Raw genomic sequence first — 21011 nt, 5'->3', positions numbered from 1 at the left:
AATCTGGCTGGGGATTACATACGGAGGAAGATGAAGGGTCCATAGGGTTTAGGATCTAGGAAGTGACTGATTCTTTCTATCGCGACACAACCGGTTAAGTGTTCATGTTGATCTTGAACGGTTTTCACCAAAGCGATTCTTATTAAAGCGAGTTTAAAAGTTAGGTGCTTGGTAGCTCGCAGCAGCTTCTGGTAGGCAGAATCGGCAAAAAAGTTGAAACAAACGCCCATTGTATGTAATCTTTTACATACCAACTTTTCACGACTGTGCATAATCATGTTTTGGTTTTCATTAAATGTTGATTTGATGACAAGAGAATTGTAGGTGATTCATGAGAGAGGAAGTCCCTTGCTATTTAAAATTGAATAGTAAGAGGTTTTCTTCCCTATGGATCCCATCCAATTCCCTTGTTAAGGCTGATTTGGTGCCCTCGCCCATGGATCCCCTCGTGATCCCTGTCCATCAAATCAACCCTAAGAGGGTAATTTTCCATACCAGCTCTTTGGAAGAAAACCATCTTCTGGTTGTTCAGTATGTGTACCGCATTAGTCTTGTTCAAGCACTCAAAACATAGAGTATATTATTTTGTCTCTTTGCTTGACAAGCAACCTCGCCCTGATATGTGAGTGATATGTTCTTTTTTCTACTCATCCAAACATCCTTCACACCCTCTTCCCACATATTTAGTAGATCATTGACCAATGGTTCTAGAACATATCCATGTCATTGTCATGTTGTTTGGTGCATTGGATCAGTAGTGGCATTTAGATGTATGAACGCTCCATACCAAAGCCAAGGTGGGAGGTTGTATAAACAAAGTGTATTGGTCATTTGTTATAATTGGTTCTAACTATGTCAAAAGGTTCATCCCATCTATGCTCAACCAAACCAAAGGTGTCTTACATCTTTTTAATGTTGTTATAGCACATCTAGATGATCATCCTCCATTGCGACCCATTAGTGGGATGCATCAACGCTATATCTTTCTTACGCTCTTTGCCACATCAACAATTTGGATGACTTTGCATTTGCAAACAACCTATTCACACAAGAAAATATAGGGAATACAAAACAACCTTTAAGGGCCCTCCTTTGGTCTTATTATTCTTATTTGAGAGGCATTGCTTGTATCGTGGAGCTTTACACTGTGGGCACACATCCAAGTCTTCATATTTATCTCCAAAGTACAATATACAATAATTGTAACACACATGGACTTTTTCAACATTAAGTCCGATTGGATAGCTCATTTGCTTGCTTAGGTGTGCCTTTTCTGGCAACTCATTAGGGACAAGGTGCAATTTCAACACTAATAGCATGATGTTGGCTTGTAATTTGCTCATTATACAACCTAGACACAATAGTATTTCCCCTCCTTTCTTATTATCTCTACCTTTTTCAACTATCAAACACAAAGAAATCTACCCTCTAGATTCATGTAGCCGCTAAAAAAGTCCATCATCATCATTATCGTCATCTAATGTAGTCCAAAACACATCAGCACTGGTAGCCAAATGTTGCATCTTGACATATGTTTCCTCGTTGGTAATAGCCTAAGGGGCTACACCAGACATAATAACATCATTAAATATTTTTTGCAGAACATTCTCACCAATCTTCACATGCTTATTTTATATCATGTAGTCTTTCACAAACCCTTTGTTAATCAAGTGACATCATATATGTTCCATGTTACCAAATTGCCTTTGATTTTTGCAATATCTGCATTAGCAGAACACAGAGTATTGATCTCCTGGATTACGTTCAATATAAGCTTTGGCAACCATGATAAAGATGTTGATTCCCGTCAAGTACCGCATGTCCGTAGATATTAGACCATACATCCACCCTTGAACCATCTTTGCATAGAAAATTTATTCTACTTCATGGAACATAAAAATGCAGGGAATAATTATAGAAAAGTAAAAAACTAAAGCTTTCATGAACAAGAATTGTAGCTCAAAATAATGGGTTGCTAGGTGTAACACGAATGTGCTTATCAAAATTTAAATTAGTAGCCCCCTCTTGAAGAATAATTATTCCAGTTCATGCTACATAAAAATGAAGAGACTAATCATAGGAAAACAAAATTGGAGCCTACATGGACAACATTTGTAGATCAAAACAATGGATCGATAGGTTTCACATGGATGTGCTCATCAAAATTGAATTTGGTAGCCCCTCTTAAAGAACAATTATTTTACTTAGTGTCACATAAAAATGGAGAGAATAACTATAGGAAAATAAAATTGGATCCTTCATGAACAACATTGTCGATCAAAACATTGGGTTGCTAAGTGTCACTTGGATGTTCTTATCAAAATTGAAATCGGTAGCCCCCTCTTGAAAAACAATTATTACACTTCATACCATGTAAAAATGTAGATAATGATTCTATCAGAGAATAAAAATCGGAGTCTTTGTAAACAAAGTTATAGCTAAAAATAATAGATTGCTAGGTGTTATATAGATGTCCTCATTAAAACTAAAATTGGTAGCTCTGTTAAAAAATTTGTACTCTACTTCATATAGGAATTAAAGCAACACATACTAACAAAATAAAAAACCACCATGAAAATTGTTAGGAATTGAAATAAGTTCATAGGCACTAACTTTTAGAAGATGGATTCACCATAATCTGAATGCCTTCCTCAAGATTCAACCAAAAAGTACTCTCTACAATAGAGAAACAACTAGCATGAGAATCAAGTATTCTAGTAATTAAAACAATTGAAAAGTTAGAAACAAAGCATTATATGGTTGTTACTAACCTTAAAGAAAAGAAGGCAATGCCCTTACTAAAAAATCCAAGACCCATAAGTGTTTTGGTGAATGGAGAGTGGATTGTGAAAAGACATCGATGTCCTTATTTGAGTGCTCTCTGGATAGGGAAGAGGAAGGCACGGACATTTATACTCGATATTATTGTTGGCTCAAGCCATAAAACAACATTGGATATATCACAATCGATTCAAACCACCAGCCATCAGTGATAGTGACCTTCGCTTTTGGGTTTTAGGGCCTCTGATTATTTTACAAGTTAAAAACCGACAATGAACAATTGTTAGGTTTCAGAGCAACCGTTAATGATAAACCTGCGGTGAAGGGTTATGACATCCAGTTTTAAGTTACACAAAGGTGTTGTTTGGTTCGGTGGAATGTAACATGATGTGATTACAGCGGCAACTGATTACATTGTATCGTGTTTGTTTGAGCCACAACATAATCTGCTATCGTGAAATCGAATACGGTCTATAGAAAATGGAACGTTATCCAATACCCCTCCAATTAGAGTGGGATAGAATACCAGGACTTGCCTGATCCGAACCAAACAATCTAAATAACGGCTTACTTTTTTTCCATTTACATCGTTATCAGATAACGTTTACGTTACCGTTCAAAATCCACAATCAAACAGCACCAAAATTGAAGCCAGGGCCTCGCGCAATTGATATATCCTATGACATCCACAGAAAAGAGGGGAGAAAAATCTTACAGCAAGTACGGTCTCACGCGTAAGCACAAATCACAAATGTTTGTTGCATAGCAAGAAAGAGAGTGAGAACCCCAGGCCGCGCGTCAGCCATTCCCCACGACGGACCGCATGCAGCTGGTAGATTTGAGTACGCACCGTAGCCTGCCTACTGCTGCGCGTGCGACGCCGGGGGATGCCCCATGCAGGCGCAGAACGCGGACGAGATCCTCCGCCGCAGCTTCTTGGGCCTCTCCTGGCGCTCGCCGCCGTCTGCCCTGGTGACGCCGACGCTGGCCGCATCAGACGGGGACGCGGAGGCCACCACGTCTGGGCTCTCCACTATGATTCCTGCCGATGAGGCGCCGGCGCCGGCGTGGCGCATCAGCAGCGAGCGGGACACCACGCGGGGCGAGGGGTCCCCCGCGAGAAGGCTGGCGTCGGGGTGCAACGGCGCCGCCTTCGGCGTCGTCGTCGTCGTCGTCGTCGACGACGACAGCCCCTTGAGGTCCAGGCCCCGCAGCGGGTCGTCCCAGATGCGCCCCGACGAGCCCTGACGCCGGAACGACACCGACGATCTCTGCAGCTTCGACATTGACGACGGCGGCGGCCGGTCTGTCTGTGTCACGAAAGGTTAAGTTGGTATGTCGCGATGGACGACTCCAGCTCAAAGACTTGGGTTCTTCAATTCTTATAATATAGCGCCGCGCCGCCGCGCCGGCGGTGAGGCTCTGCTGGTACGCATGGATGGACGTCCGTGCGTCGTTGCTCTGGGTGGTTAGCCTAACATAGGAGCCAGTTTGGCGCGAAAACATATATAGGGTGGCGTTGCTGGGGATGGGAGTTGAACGGCGCACGTCTAAGAAGTTCAACGCCAATCACATGGTTTCCTTTCTTTTTTTTTCTTTTTACCGAGAGCGTCTTACATGAAGTCAGCAACTCTTTATCTTTGGGCTGAAAACGATCGGGAACTTATATTGGGAGTCTTGTTATGTGTTCTTGAAAGTCTACTTGGTCATTGTTTTTTTTTCAGTTTTGCTATTTGGGTTTTTGGGGGTTTTTGGGAGTCTTGTCATGCACATTTTCAGGTTTTTCAATCTCACTCGAAGCAGCTCTTGTCAGATGTAATACTGGATGAAATAAATTAATTGTGTGCTCTGTATGAATCGAGGAATCCTAGCTTTGTTGTAAGAGAGCTTACTATTTCAGAGGTAGGGTCAGATGACATCGAAGTAGAGGATAATGCATATTTTCAGCACAAAGTTCTCTATGCAGACAAGTAATTTGGACTGATTTTTTGTTGCTTTTTCTGACTCACCCTATGGTTTAGACAATCGTTCACAACACGCTACAAAAATGTGTTGATGGAAATAAGTTTGGACCAGCTTATCAAATACTAAAGAAAATATATGCTCAACGGTTTAATTAACCCGAGTGCTAATTAAATGACAGCCATGGTCATTTCTTTGAAACTTGTTTTTTTTTTGTTTGTTTGTTGGTATTATGCTGTATATTCTATTTAAGGTATGCCTTATAGACATTATTCATTCCAAACTGTGGCGGTACTATGGTAGGATCGCATATTTTGTTTTCGACATAAGCTTAGGATAATCTAGAAATTTCAATGGTTACTATATTAGTTTCTTTGCCTTCAAAGTTGCTGTCTGATTGGTACTCTGTTCTGTTTTGCAATAACTTATGTATATCTGTGTGCTTCAGTAGAACTTTGCTTACACCGGTCTGTGCCCAACTCTTCATAATTATATTATTTAAATGCTATTGTTGACAGGGAGGTACCAGTTTTCAATCGTATGCTCTCAAATCTTTTTGAAGAATATAACTTCTTCCCCACGTATCCTAATAAGCAGCTTAAGATACCAGTTGTTTTGTTTGGTAAGCACATCTTTATTTTCATTGGTCTTCACAAGCCTTTTACTCTGGATGAGGCAAACTCTAACCCGATGTTGCCAACCGGTTCAGCCGCATCAGGTCCGAACCGCCTATAAAAGAAGCTCCAGATCGCTAGGGTTCAGTTTTGGCGACGCCGACAGTTACGCCCCCACCCTGAGAGGCGCGCGGTAGCGGATCTTGGGAGCAAGCGCGCACCGACGGATCTAGGGGACACGCTCGTAGCGGCGGATCCCTGAGGCCAGCGTGCGGCGATGACCCCCCTGAGGCGCGCACGGCAGCGAGGTGGGAGCGGCTGCGGCATCGGATCCCGAGGGCACACACGCGGTGGTGGCCCGTGAAGTGCGCACGACGGCGAGGTGGCAGCGGCCGCGGCAGCGTCTCCCTGAGGTGCACGTGGCAGCGACCCCTTGAGGTGCGCACGGCGGTGAGATGGGAGCGGCTGCGGCGACGCATGGCAGATCTCGGGGGCACATGAGCAGTGACGACACCCCTAAGGTGTTCATGACGGCGAGGTGGGAGCGGTTGGTGCAACGGATCTCGGGATGCACGCGCGCAAGGGCCGACCCCTGAGCGCGTACGACTGCGATGCCATCCAATGTGGGAGCAGTGATGGCGGACTTCCATAGGCGCGAGCGACGACGACAGCCTCCCCTAGGCACGAAGTGGTGGCGCATCCCAGATGCGAGGCGGCGGTTCCGCAGGACGACGGTCCTATTTTTATGCTATTTTGTATATATATTTATGCCAATGTCAATAGGTTTTTACGGCCTATATTTCAGTTCATGGCTTCGCTTCCATCTATTTGTCTGTTTATGATATTTCTATTCACATTTTACGCAAACAATTTATTGATTTTATGCATTATCTCTTTTACTTAATCCAGTGTGTATTGGGTTCCTACCATTTATGCCATATGTATAAGATATATTTACGACCCACACATTTACGCGACAAAATAGAAATTTAGAAAAAGGTAACCGCTCTAAGAAATGAGGTCATTTGCCACGATTCCATAAATCTCGCATATGTTGATCCATTTCCTTTTCAACTCACATTCTTGTCATCCTAAATTTGTGCACATGCTGTAGAAAACAGAATTTTTACGTAATCTACCGTAGTGCATAAATAACTTCAACGTGTAGTATAATTACTGTCAGTATATATCATAAACTGGTTCTAACGAGCCTTGATACATGGATGTTGGAGAGATCCTATATTTATGGAGGAAATAAATCATTTAAATCAGTTTTTTGTTTCCATACATGTTTTGTTATGAAATAGATTGATGATTTACACTAAAATTCATACCCATTTACGTTGTTTTGGTTCACGTTTTACGCTGAAATCCTTCTGAGCTCCCACACACGATCGACTCCATATCTTCTGTTCCGATATATACGGTAACTTCTAGCTTCGTGGTCGCGCTAATCACGGTGGTGTGTGGACCCACTTGAACGAACCAATAAAAGGTTTGTTGCCGCTCTCCTATTATGCAAGTCTGGACCATTAAATATGCTAGCATAAACACGAGTAGAAACCAACTACCCGACCAGCGAGACACGACGCTGGCCCACCTTCGTCCATCCTAAATGGAGCCCACCACGTGCGCACCTTCTGTTTACGCAAAACATAACACATGTTTACACATGCATAAATGTGCCCCACAATCGCGAGGACGCACGCGCCCCACTGGTCCGACCTGACCACACGCATCCGACCGTCCGAAGAGGCTAATTATCTAGCTGGATAGTTTTTCGGATATCCGCAGAATTTTCGGATTTCAGATAGTACAGTTCAGATATCATATACGAATATGAGATGACTGATATCCGTCGGATTTCAGACATCCAGATATCTTCTCGGATACCTATCCAGATTTCAGATTTTGGATATCCGGACATCTACCCAGATATCTTACCAGATTTCGGATATTCAGATAGTTACATGTGGAGTCACCCTAAATATCTAAGTTTCTACGTAATCAATACTTCACTTTATCATTTTCATATGGGAACTTAAGGTTATGTCCTTATATAATGTTTATTGGTCCTGGTAACCTATTTGCAATTTTCGGTCGATAGTGAAATATTTTATGAATTTAATTGTATTTTAATATTTTTCTGTAGAAAAATAATAATAATACACAAATAGTCTCAAAAAATCATGAAATTTGACGGAGGGGCAATATATGCCCATATAGCATCCTCAAAAATGTTTGGGCCATAAAATCTAAAGATTATCAACGTTTCTTTCAATTCACTTTCACTTGTTGTGTAAGTTACATGTGAAATCACCTTAAGTATCTAAATTTTATCATAATCAATACTTCACTTTATCATTTTCGTATGGGGACTTGAGGTTATCTTCTTATATGATGTTTGGTAACTTATTTGCCATTTTCGATCAACATTATAATATTTTATGGATTTAATTGCATTTTAATGGTTTTGTACAAAAAAAGAAAATAATAATACACAAATAGCTTAAAAATTCATGAAATTTGACAAATGGGTAACATATGTCCACATAGAATTCTAAAAAATGTTTGGACCATAAATTTCGAAATGTGTCAGGGATTCTTTCATTTCACTTCCACTTATTGTGTGAGTTACATGTGAAATCATCATAAGTATCCAAGTTTCAACATAATCAATACTTCACTTTATCATTTTCACATAGAGACTTCATATTATCTTTCATAGAATGTTTATTGGTCCTGGTAACTTATTTGCAATTTTCGGTAGACACTAAATTATTTTATGAATTTAATTGCATTTGATGAATTCTGTAGAAAGAAATTAATAATACACAAATAGCCTCGGAAATTCATAAATTTTGACTAAGAGTTAACATTTGTCCACATAAAATTATAAAAATGTTTGGACCATAAAGTCCATAAGATGCCAGTGATTCTTTTCATTTCACTTACACTTGTTGCGTGAGTTACACGTGAAATCAGCTTAAGTGTCCAAGTTTCAACATAATCTTTATTTCACTTTATAATTTTCATGTAGGGATTTGAGGTTATCTTATTATGGAATGTTTATTAGTCTTGGTAACTTATTTGCAATTTTCGGTCGATACTAGAATATTTTATGGATTTAAATGCATTTTGATGATTTTCTGCAGAAAGAAATTAATAATACACAAATGGTCTAAAAATTCATGAAATTTGGTGTAGGGGCAACATATGTCAATATAGCATCCTCAAAAATGTTTGAATCACCAAATTCACAAGATGCCAACAATTATTTCATTTTATTTCCACTTATTTGTGTGAGTTACATGTGAAACCACCATAAACATCTAAGTCTCAACATAATCAATACTTCACTTTTATAATTTTCATGTGGGTACTTGATGTTATATTCTTGTAGAATATTTATTAGTCTTGATAACTTATTTGCAATTTCCGGTCGATGCTAGAATATTTTATGAATTTAATTGCATTTTAATGATTTTCTACATAAAGACATTAATAATACTCAAAATAGCCATAGAAATTCATGGAATTTTATGGAGGCGTAGCATATGTCCACATATAATCCTCAAAAATGTTTGGACTAAAGGAGGGGCTAAATGATTACAACTATGAAATGTGTGGAATAGTGTCTTACACGATATCTGACAAAAATATTTGCTACCGATGCTATCCGTGTCCGACTAGTTTCGTGGTCGACCCACGACTATCCATATTTGTATTCGAGAACATCTGTATTTGTATTCGTATCCGAAGCTATCCGTATTTAAATTCGAATCCGAATAAAAAATGAAAACAAATATGTTTTCATTGATATTCGTTCGTATTCGATCCGATTACACTCCTACCTAGCCACTTCCCTGGTTGCCGGGCCAGTTGGGCATATTCCCTCTCCGCGAGTAGTGCTTGCCCCCACATAACACATTCATGTTGTTTATTACATGTAGTCGCTCCTTCCTTTGAAAAGGCAAAACATAGATGAACATTGGACATTGCCTTGTTAGTTGGCCATTGGTGAGTAAACTGAAAGACCTCGACAGTCTAGGGATCATTAATCTTGATAAATTCGGACGTGCTCTCTGAAATCATTAATCATGCCATAAATCTAGTTAAGAACAAATTGACTATATGTTTGATTAATAAATTATGATCAAGGATAATTAATCTATTAATTATCTTTAATTCTATTGTAGGAACAAATGATCTAATTCATTAGAAAGGAAATTATGTATAAACTATCATTTTAGTTTATAAAAGCAATGACCCTTGTTATCTTTTAATTAAGAAAATATAAATAATCTATTAATTGGACATATATTTATCTTCTATTTTTATTAAGAAACATATGGTCTACATATTCTTTTAAGTTTCTATTTAATACGGCTATACTTAAACATCTATAACGAACCTTGTTAAATATGATATCTATTAAAATGTCATTTTAAACTAGAAACAAGTTATCTAATTCATTAGTAAGAAACCCATGTTTACCAACATAACTATCAATTTCTTTATTAGAAAAGTTTGAGTGCCTAGTTAAGTCATTTTAACATTATTATAAATTCTACTCTTTCGGTTTTCTCCTTTCTTTTCTAAATAGAATTTATACGTATAACTAAAAATTGTTTATTTATAATTCTTCTGACATTAATATACTAAAAATTAATTGTATATTACTAAATGTGACTTTTAATAACATAATCATGGTTGTTATGACATAGATAAATATCTTACTAATTCTAAGTAATTTAAGTGCTATACTTATGAATACATTTATTATGAATAGTAACATCTATATTTTCATTTGACCGGAAATACGTGGCTTAGTACCTATTTCAATTTTCCTATATCACTAAAATTATACTTATATCAATACTAACCAATTATCGTTCCACACACTAAAGCGAAATCAAATATGTAAACGTTTTCTAGTATGAAAATCACCGAGGTAGTGAATATTGACCGTATTCATTTTTAAAATTATGAAATCATACACATCTTCAAAGTATTATCGTGGGGTTCGATTTTGGCTACACATATACATCAAAATTTCTAAAATCATACACGTGAATCGCCAAATCACATCAATATTACAACAATAATTCACAAGATTCATAAATTAATTCAAAACATGATTTAGAAAATAAATCAACGTTTTGGGGTTGTCTTCAACCTTGAGTTCTTGCTCATGCGTAGGGATGAGCGTAGCTCGGTAGGAAGATGTCGCGGCAAGGGAACGGGAGGTACAAGCTCCAGCGAGGCTCTATGGACTGCGAGGCGGACTGCGACGGCGTGGACGAACTCCGGCGACGGTGTGGATGAGCAAGGAGCGTGAGAGAGAGAGAGGGGGGAGCTCAGGGAGGAAGAGAGCTCGTGTAGGGAGGAGCAAGGGCTCGCGGATTTTATAGAGGAGAGGGAGGGAGAGGAAAGGGCGTCGGGTGCTTCATGGCCATCAATGGAGGAAGGGAGTAATGGAGGAGAGTGGGGGAAGGAGAAACAGTGCCAAAGACAAGCGGATGGCTGCAGGGTCGGCGTCTTGGCTTGCTCGGGCGCGGTCGATTCCTGGCCGCGCGCTTGGCGCGGCTGGGCTTCCTGGGCGCGGGGTGTGCGGGGTGGCGCGGGGAAGGGGCGTCGGGGCGGCGTCGAGTCTGGCCGGTCGGGGCTGGGCAGGGGCGTCGGGGCGTGGGGTCACGCGGCACAGGGGCGCGAGGTCGCGCTCGGCTGGGGCGGCGTGGGACAGGGAAGGCCGGGTGGGGCCCACTGAGAGAGAAGAGGGAGGGAGAAGGAACCAGGGGGCGGCGGCGGTCAGCACGGGAGGCAGGGGGAAGAGGGAGTAGGTGGCAGCCGACTCTTCATGGGCCCCTAGTGGGCTTTAAGGTTAGCGTTTAGTTAGGTTTTCCTTTTTTTTCTTTTTTTCTTTTTTATTTTCTAATTTCAAAAACATATTTTAAATAACCCTAAAATTCATAATAATTATACCAAAATTATTTATAAATGAAATATTTATTTTTGGACTAATAATTATTATATTATTTATGTGAATTTTTATTTAAGAAGAAATGCTATTAAATATCCAAAAATCAAACATGAACATTCAAAAATTATTCCAAATGAAATAAATAACAAACACTAAAAAGAAAAATTTATTACCATAATTACCATTAATAAACTAACTGTATTTTTTTATTTGATAATTTTTATAGTGTTACAGTCTGGAGTGGTTGACCGTTGAAGTCCTTTGTCTTCTTGCGGCACCGGACAGTCCGGTGCGTTCTGACTTGGCAGTTCTAACTTCTGCACTATTCACTGTAGCATCGTCAGCACAGTCGACCGTTGGGCGCAGTTGACCGTTGCTCTGTTTACTCACCGGACAGTTTGGTGCACACCGGACAGTCCGGTGAATTATAGCGGAGTGATTCTCAGAAAACCCGAGAGCGGCCAGTTCGCGAGGTGCCTCGACCTAGGCACCGGACAGTGTCCGGTGCGCCACTAGCTGCACCAATACTTGTTTTTGCTCCAAACTATGTAGAGTTCCCCAACTCATTTTCTTTGTTGGTTTATATTGAACTTTATGCACCTGAGATAAATGACAACTAGATAAACTAGTTAGTTCACGTGGTTTGTGATGGACGTCAAACACCAAAATCGATTATTAGGAAATGTATAAGCCCATTTCCCTTTCACACACTCCATATCATTTATAGTTTTATACGACACTTATGGCTTCCTTATGGTGTACTATCCATCCAAGGTCCTTTCTTTAGTCCTTGTCTGTTAATACACAATTATGTGTTGTAGAGAGATCTCCCATGGATGATATTGATGTTGAGATATGAGGGATTCCATGTAACACCCTAAATTTGGGGGTATAAAATTTCTTCTCTAAATGTCTACCAAATCCAGGTGTTACCTCTTGTCTCTGTCTAGACTTCCTCTCTTTTCTTTTTATTAGAGTTAAGTCAATTAGGTGAGGGATTAACTACTTATTTTATCAAAACCAATGTGGGTCATGAAATGATGCATCATGCTAAGCCTAAATTATTCTTTTGTTTGATACACATGTATGAAATGGTTTGAATTTGAATTTGGTTTGAATTTGATTTGAAATCCATAGGGAAAATAAAAAGAAAAGCAATTCAGAGAAAATAGAAAAACAGAATTCGGTTCGTTAAGCCCAATCTAGACCAGTCAGGTCGCGCGCGCGCCCGCTCTGCCTCGCAGGTGGGACCCAGCTGTCAGCGACGCCCGCGTCCGCACCCTCACTCCCTCTCTCCCTCCCTCTGCTTGGTGGGGCTGACCTGTCGGCGCCGTTCCCCTTGCGTGCGTGCGCCCACTCCCTCTATGCGCTGCGGGCCTGCCTCGTCAGCGCCACGAACCGTTCGCCCATGTGCCCGCTCTCTCTCGCTACGCGGTGGGCTAGCCATGTCAGCCCCATCTTCCCCGCAACCGCCGCTGGCCCACGTCCGCGCGTTCGTCGTGGAGATTGCCCATGTCGCTCGCCCACGCGCCCCAGCTCCCTTTTGAGCCTCGCCCGCACCCGCTCTCTCTCCCCTGCCTCATTTCGCACACGCTCGCCCTCTCTCGCGCTCTGTCATCGTCGCTCGCGATCGCCGGTGATCCACAGTCACGCTGTCGACCGTCCAGCCCGCCAGAAGCCATGCCAAGCCACCCCGAGCTCCGTCTCGAGGTGAGGATCTCGCTCCCGTGCCCGGTTTACCTTAACCCCGCCTGCTTTAGCTATTTTCGGCCTCACTGGAGTTCGGCCGCGTCGGTTCGCCGCGCTCGCGCGAAGATCGACCGATTTAGCCTCGCGTCGTGCCCCTGCATTGATCAGTGAAGGTTCGCTTACCCTACCGAAGCCTGACCCGCCCGGAGCTCCCTCCTTCGTCGTTCTCCCATTTTCGGTCCTGTTCTCGCGGCCAGAGTCCCACCAATTAGTTCGCTGGACCTTCCTAGCCCGTTCCAGCCCTCACGGGCAACCCCAGGTCCCCCGCCGACCGCGTCTGCCTTGTCTTCGGCGACTTCGCCGCCACGGACAGGCAACACCGGTCACCGAGCTGCAAAGCCTCCGCGCACCCCATCACAATCGTCCGTCCCAGATCCAACGGTTTGGATCCGTGGATGTCGGTTCGCGTCTGCGCTCTGCCCTTGGGCCCCGCCTGTTAGTGCCTGCGCCCCCTGGCGTTGGGTCCAACTGGTTAGCCTGTTTCCCCCTCCTTGGTCGTTGACATCCCTAGCCCGCTTGTTCGTGCTCGCCCACGCGCATGCTCGCGCTCAGATCTAATCCTGACCATTGATTCGCGATCACACGGCCGAGATCAGCCGATACCCCTTCGCGCGGTAGATTTGGTAAAAAGACCATTGGCTTTCCGAGATTCAACCCGCAGTCCCTAATTTTCGCGCGCAGATCCCTGTATTCTTGCAGAAAGACCCCTAGCCTTTTGTTTAATCGCAGAATTAGACCTAATTTTGTATTTTGAATTCCAAAACTTGCGTATTTCATATCTTTTGCATATGAACTCCAAATTGAGTGATTCAAATTGCAAAATGTTCATAAGATTATTCTATACCTGTTTAAATTATAACCTTTTACTATTTGCATGTATTGATTTTATGCCTAGACTATAGGTTAGTGTAAGTGATGATTTATTTAAATAAAAGGGAAACCCCAATGGTAATTAGATGTTTAACTTTGTGAGATTAATAATATGTGAATCTATCTCTGCTATAATTTTTGTGTTTCATTAAGATAAAGGGAATTAAGTTATGTAAGCTATTGAGATAGATAATACTTAGAGATTCACGAACCTCTATGTGTGTTAGTTCACCCTAGACCCTAAGTTTACCTCATGTGTTTATACTGTTCTGTCGAGCTTGTGTTCACTTGATTGTACATGTTTGGTGTATTGTTCATTTGTATTTATCCAAATGTATTGAATGTATTGTTGGGGACTTGTTCTCAAATGCTATGAATTAAGAACAAGGCAACACAAAAAGAGGTTAATGGTTAATGCCCTTAGTCCTTTGAAGCATTATTTCCCTTAGGATATAACGATTGTCGGGGACCATAATTAGGGGTACCCCCAAGACTCTTAATCTCAGCTGGTAACCCCCATCAGCACAAAGCTGCAAAGGCCTGATGGGTGCGATTAAGTCAAGGCTCGGTCCACTCAAGGGACACGTCTCGCCTCGCCCGAGCCCAACCTCGGGCAAGGGCAGCCGACCCCGGAGGATTTACGTCTCGCTCGAGGACCCCCTCCAGCAACGGACACACCTTCGGCTCGCCCGAGGCCCAATCTTCGCCAAGAAGCAACCTCGACCAAGTCGCCACGCCGACCGACCGTATCGCAGGAGCATTTAATGCAAGGATGGCCTGACACCTTATCCTGACACGCGCCCTTCAGTCGACAGAGCCGAAGTGACCGCAGTCACTTCGCCGCTCCACTGACCGGCCTGACAAGAGGACAGCGCCGCCTGCGCCGCTCCGACTGCTGTGCCACTCGACAGAGTGAGGCTGACAGCAGCCAAGATCGGCCTCGGGCGCCATAGGAAACTCCGCATCGTCCGACCCCAGGGCTCGGACTCGGGCTCAGCCCCGGAAGACGACGAACTCCGCATCGCCCGACCCCAGGGCTCGGACTCGGGCTCAGCCCCGGAAGACTACGAACTCCGCCTCGCCCGATCCCAGGGCTCGGACTCGGGCTCGGCCCCAGAAGACGACGAACTCCGCCTCGCCCGACCCCAGGGCTCGGACTCGGGCTCCGCCCCGGAAGACGACGAACTCCACCTCGCCCGATCCTAGGGCTCGAACTTGGGCTTGGCCCCGGAAGACGACGAACTCCGCCTCGCCCGACCCCAGGGCTTGGACTCGGGCTCGGCCCCGGAAGACGACGAACTCCGCCTCGCCCGACCCCAGGGCTCGGACTCAGCCCTGGCCTCAGCCGACGGTCTCCGCCTCGCCCGACCCAGGGGCTCGGACTCGACCTCGACCTCGGGAGACAGACTCGACCTCGACCTCAGAGGAGCCTCCACCTCGCCCAACCCAGGGCTCGGACCAACCACGTCACAGGAGGCACCATCATTACCCTACCCCAAGCTAACTTAGGCTACGGGGAACAAGACCGGCGTCCCATCTGGCTCGCCCTGGTAAACAAGTAATGATGGCGCCCTGCATGCTCCATGACGACGGCGGCTCTCAGCCCCCTTACGGAAGCAAGGAGACATCAGCAAGGACTCGACAGCCCCGACAGATGTCCTTCCGCCAGGCTCCAGCGCTCCTCCGACGGCCACGACATCACACGAACAGGGTGCCAAAACCTCTCCGGCTGCCACGACGGCATGTACTCAGGGCACTAGCTCCTCTCTGCTAGACACGTTAGCACACTGCTACATCTCCCAATTGTACACCTGGACCCTCTCCTTACGCCTATAAAAGGAAGGTCCAGGGCCCTCTTACAGAGGGTTGGCCGCGCGGGGAAGGACGGGACGGCGCGCGCATAGGCCTCTCGCTCCCTCCCGCGCGGATGCTTGTAACCCCCTACTGCAAGCGCACCCGACCTAGGCGTGGGACAAACACGAAGGCCGTGGGTTTCCCCTTTTACGCCTGTCTCCCTCCGGCTTTCTCCCCCTTCGCGCTCCGTCTCGCGCCGACCCATCTGGGCTGGGGCACGCGGCGACAATTTACTCGTCGGTCCAGGGACCCCCCGGGGTCGAAACACCGACAGTTGGCGCGCCAGGTAGGGGCCTGCTGCGTGTTGATGAACAGCTTCTCGTCAAGCTCCAGATGGGTAGTCTCCAACAACCTTTCCAGCTCGGGACGGTGCTCCGTTTCGGGAGTCTTGAGTTCATGTCCCTCGACGGCAGCTACGACATGATAATCCTTCCCCCGCCGCGCGACAGCGACAATGGCGGCCGACAACCCGCCCGCCGGCGGCGGAATCGACGACGTCTTCCCCACGTGGCGGAAGAACGACTTTTGGGTTTGTCCCGTCGCCTCCCCCGCCAACGGAGGAGGAGGCGGGGCAACCAAGGCCAAGCAGGAGGCGGCACCTCGTCGGCTGTCGAGCGAGTCGACGGCGCTGGCGCCCCAACGGGGGACACGTCGGGCATCGACCTCGCGTCTGAGACGAAGACGGACGTCGTTTCCCCGCAACACGCCAACCCCAAGCGGACGAATGACGCCAGCACGCTCGCAAGGGACTTGTTGGGCGTCACCCTCGTACCTGAGACGACGGTGCAGTCCGCCCCTGACGTGACTTCGTCACCGCCCGTCGACCAAGAGGTACCGACCGATTCCCGTCTCGTGCCTTTTGGATTCAGCCTCGACCCACCAAGCGACTTCGCTTCGGTGGACGCTTTCATAGAGGCGAGTCCAAACCCTCCGGGGTACGGTATGCGGTCACCCTGGGACCGGCTGACAGCCGTCTCGACCTATGGGCCCTCGGGTTCCGAGGAAGATGACGAGCCCGACTTTTGTTCGGATTTCTCCGGACTTGGCAACCCCAGTGCCATGCGGGACTTCATGACCGCATGCGACTACTGCCTTTCCGATTGTTCTGACGGTAGCCGCAGCTTCGGCGACGAGGACTGCGGCCCAAGTCGTGAATGTTTCCACGTCGATCTAGGGGGTCCCGGCGAAGCCAACCATCTTGGTATACCAGAGAACGGTGATCCCCCTAGGCCTGCGCCTCGCGTTGACATCCTACGGGAGCTAGCTGTGGTCCCAGTCCCTGCGGGGGGTCAGGACTCACAGCTCGAGCAAATCCGCGAGATGCAGGCCAGGCTCGACGAGGGAGCAGGAACACTTGAGCCGTTCCGCCGGGACATCGGGCAGGAATGGGAAGGCCAACCTTCGGCCAGAGAAGCGCGTCATCTACCCCAGGGCATCCAGCACCGCATCGCCGACGATGTCAGGGCAAGGCCGCCACCGACTTCCAGTGGGGTCGGCCAGAACCTGGCTGCAGCGGCAATACTTCTCTGCGCAATGCCGGAGCCCTCAACCACCGAGGGGCGGCGTATCCAGGGAGAGCTCAAGAATCTCCTGGAGGATGCCGCGGTCCGACGGGCCGAAAGCTCTGCCTCCCGAAGGCAGGGGTACCCCTCGGAACATCGCGCTGCGACTTCCCGATTCATGCGGGAAGCCTCGGTCCACACCGGGCGCACGCGCAACATAGCGCCTGCGGCCCCGAGTCGCCTCGGCAACGAGCACCATCAGCGCAACCATCGAGCCCACCTCGATGAGAAGGTGCGCCGAGGCTACCACCCCAGGCGTGGGGGACGCTACGACAGCGGGGAGGATCGGAGTCCCTCGCCCGAACCACCCGGTCCGCAGGCTTTCAGCCGGGCCATACGACGGGCGCCGTTCCCGACCCGGTTCCGAACCCCAAGTACTATCACAAAGTACTCGGGGGAGACGAGGCCGGAACTATGGCTCACGGACTACCGGCTGGCCTGCCACATGGGTGGAACGGACGATGACAACCTCATCATCCGCAACCTCCCCCTGTTCCTCTCCGACACCGCTCAAGCCTGGCTAGAGCACCTGCCTTCGGGGCAGATCTCCAACTAGGACGATCTGGTCCAGGCCTTCGCCGGCAACTTCCAGGGCACGTACGTCCGCCCTGGGAACTCCTGGGATCTTCGAAGCTGCTGCCAGCAGCCGGGAGAGTCCCTCCGGGACTACATCCGGCGATTCTCGAAGCAGCACACCGAGCTGCCCAACGTCACCGACTCGGATGTCATCGGCGCGTTCCTCGCCGGCACCACCTGCCGCAACCTGGTGAGCAAGCTGGGTCGCAAGACCCCCACCAGGGCGAGCGAGCTGATGGACATCGCCACCAAGTTCGCCTCTGGCCAGGAGGCGGTTGAGGCCATCTTCCGGAAGGACAAGCTGCCCCAGGGCCGCCCACCGGAAGATGTCCCCGAGGTGTCAACTCAGCGCGGCACCAAGAAGAAAGGCAAGAAGAAGTCGCAAGTGAAACGCGACACCGCCGACGTGGACCTTGTCGCCGCCGCCGAGTACAAGAACCCTCGAAAACCTCCCGGAGGTGCCAATCTCTTCGACAAGATGCTCAAGGAGCCGTGCCCCTATCATCAGGGACCCGTCAAGCACACCCTTGAGGAGTGCGCCATGCTTCGGCGCCACTTTCACAAGGCTAGGCCACCTGCGGAAGGTGGCAGGGCCCGCGACAACGATAAGAAGGAGGATCACAAGGCAGGAGAGTTCTCTGAGGTCCACGACTGCTTCATGATCTACGGTGGGCAAGTGGCGAACGCCTCGGCTCGGCACCACAAGCAAGAGCGTCGGGAGGTCTGCTCGGTAAAGGTGGCGGCACCAGTCTACCTAGACTGGTCTGACAAGCCCATCACCTTCGACCAGGGCGACCATCCCGACCGCATGCCGAGCCCGAGGAAATACCTGCTCGTTGTCGACCCCGTCATCGGCAATGTCAGGCTCACCAAGGTCCTCATGGACGGAGGCAGCAGCCTCAACATCATCTACACCGAGACCCTCGGGCTCCTGCGGATCGATCTGTCCTCGGTCCGGGCAGGCGCTGCGCCTTTTCACGGGATCATCCCCGGGAAACGCGTCCAGCCCCTCGGACAACTCGATCTACCCATCTGCTTTGGGACACCCTCCAACTTCCGAAGGGAGACCCTCACGTTCGAGGTGGTCGAGTTTCGAGGAACCTACCACGCAGTGCTGGGGAGGCCATGCTACGCCAAGTTCATGGTCGTCCCCAACTACACCTACCTCAAGCTCAAGATGCTGGGCCCCAACGGGGTCATCACCGTCGGCCCCATGTACCAACACGCGTACGAGTGCGACATGGAGTGCGTGGAGTACGCCGAGGCCCTCGCCGAATTTGAGGCCCTCATCGCCGACCTGGAGAGCCTCTCCAAGGAGGCGCCAGACGTGAAGCGCCACGCCGGCAACTTCGAGCCAGCAGAGACGGTTAAGTCTGTCCCTCTCGACCCCAGCAACGACGCCTCCAAGCAGATCCGGATCGGCTCCGAGCTCGACCCCAAATAGGAAGCAGTGCTCGTCGACTTTCTCCGCGCAAACGCCGACGTTTTCGCATGGAGTCCCTCGGACATGCCTGGCATACCGAGGGATGTCACCGAGCACTCGCTGGATATCCGAGCTGGAGCTCGACCCGTGAAGCAGCCTCTGCGCCGATTTGACGAAGAAAAGCGCAGAGCCATAGGCGAGGAGATCCACAAGCTAATGGCGGCGGGGTTCATCAAAGAGGTATTTCATCCCGAATGGCTTGCCAACCCTGTGCTTGTGAGAAAGAAAGGAGGGAAATGGTGGATGTGTGTAGACTACACTGGTCTAAACAAAGCATGTCCAAAAGTTCCCTACCCTCTGTCTCGCATCGATCAAATTGTGGATTCCACTGCTGGGTGCGAAACCCTGTCTTTCCTCGATGCCTACTCAGGGTATCACCAAATCGGGATGAAAGAGTCCGACAAGCTCGCGACTTCTTTCATCACGCCTTTCGACATGTACTGCTATGTTACCATGTTGTTTGGTTTGAGGAATGCGGGTGCGACATACCAAAGGTGCATGAACCACGTGTTCGGCGAACACATTGGTCGAACGGTCGAGGCTTACGTCGATGACATCGTAGTCAAGACGAGGAAAGCCTCCGACCTCCTTTCCGACCTTGAAGTGACATTTCGATGTCTCAAGGCGAAAGGCGTAAAACTCAATCTTAAGAAGTGTGTCTTCGGGGTCCCCCGAGGCATGCTCTTGGGGTTCATCGTCTCCGAGCGGGGCATCGAGGCCAACCCGGAGAAAATCGCGGCCATCACCAACATGGGGCCCATCAAGGACTTAAAAGGCGTACAGAGGGTCACGGGATGCCTTGCGGCTCTGAGCCGTTTCATCTCGCGCCTCGGCGAAAGAGGCCTGCCTCTGTACCGCCACTTAAGAAAGGCCGAGTGCTTCACTTGGACCCCTGAGGCCGAGGAAGCCCTCGGGAACCTGAAGGCGCTCCTCACGAACGTGCCCATCTTGGTGCCCCCCGCTGCCGGAGAAGCCCTCTTGATCTATGTCGCCGCTACCACTCAGGTGGTTAGCGCCGCGATCGTGGTTGAGAGACGAGAAGAGGGGCATGCATTGCCCGTCCATAGGCCAGTCTACTTCATCAGTGAGGTACTGTCCGAGACCAAGATCCGCTACCCACAAATTCAGAAGCTGCTGTACGCGGTGATCCTGACGCGGCGGAAGTTGCGACACTACTTCGAATCTCATCCGGTAACTGTGGTGTCATCCTTCCCCCTGGGGAGATCATCCAGTGCCGAGAGGCCTTGGGTAGAATTGCAAAGTGGGCGGTGGAAATCATGGGCGAGACGATCTCGTTCGCCCCTCGGAAGGCCATCAAGTCCCAAGTCTTGGTGGACTTTGTGGCTGAATGGGTCGACACCCAGCTCCCAACAGCTCCGATCCAACCGGAACTCTGGACCATGTTTTTCGACGGGTCGCTGATGAAGACAGGAGCAGGCGCGGGCCTGCTCTTCATCTCGCCCCTCGGGAAGCACCTACGCTACGTGCTACGCCTCCACTTCCCGGCGTCCAACAATGTGGCCGAGTACGAGGCTCTGGTCAACGGGTTGTGCATCGCCATCGAGCTAGGGATCCGA

At 47.9% G+C, this 21011-nt stretch overlaps 1 protein-coding gene across 1 annotated transcript; it reads right to left on the bottom strand.

Annotated features, from left to right (window-relative positions):
* Positions 1–3338: 3338 nt before the first annotated feature.
* Positions 3339–4237, bottom strand: LOC100383748 (uncharacterized). Its single transcript, NM_001176384.1, has one exon. It carries the CDS (start codon positions 4065–4067, stop codon positions 3642–3644), a length of 426 nt encoding a protein of 141 aa, NP_001169855.1. The 5' UTR covers positions 4068–4237; the 3' UTR covers positions 3339–3641.
* Between the last annotated feature and the right edge of the window lie 16774 nt (positions 4238–21011).

The sequence above is a fragment of the Zea mays genome, chromosome 2 (assembly GCF_902167145.1).
Source record: "Zea mays cultivar B73 chromosome 2, Zm-B73-REFERENCE-NAM-5.0, whole genome shotgun sequence".
Taxonomy (NCBI): domain Eukaryota; kingdom Viridiplantae; phylum Streptophyta; class Magnoliopsida; order Poales; family Poaceae; genus Zea; species Zea mays.
This window is presented reverse-complemented; position numbering and strand designations above follow the sequence as displayed.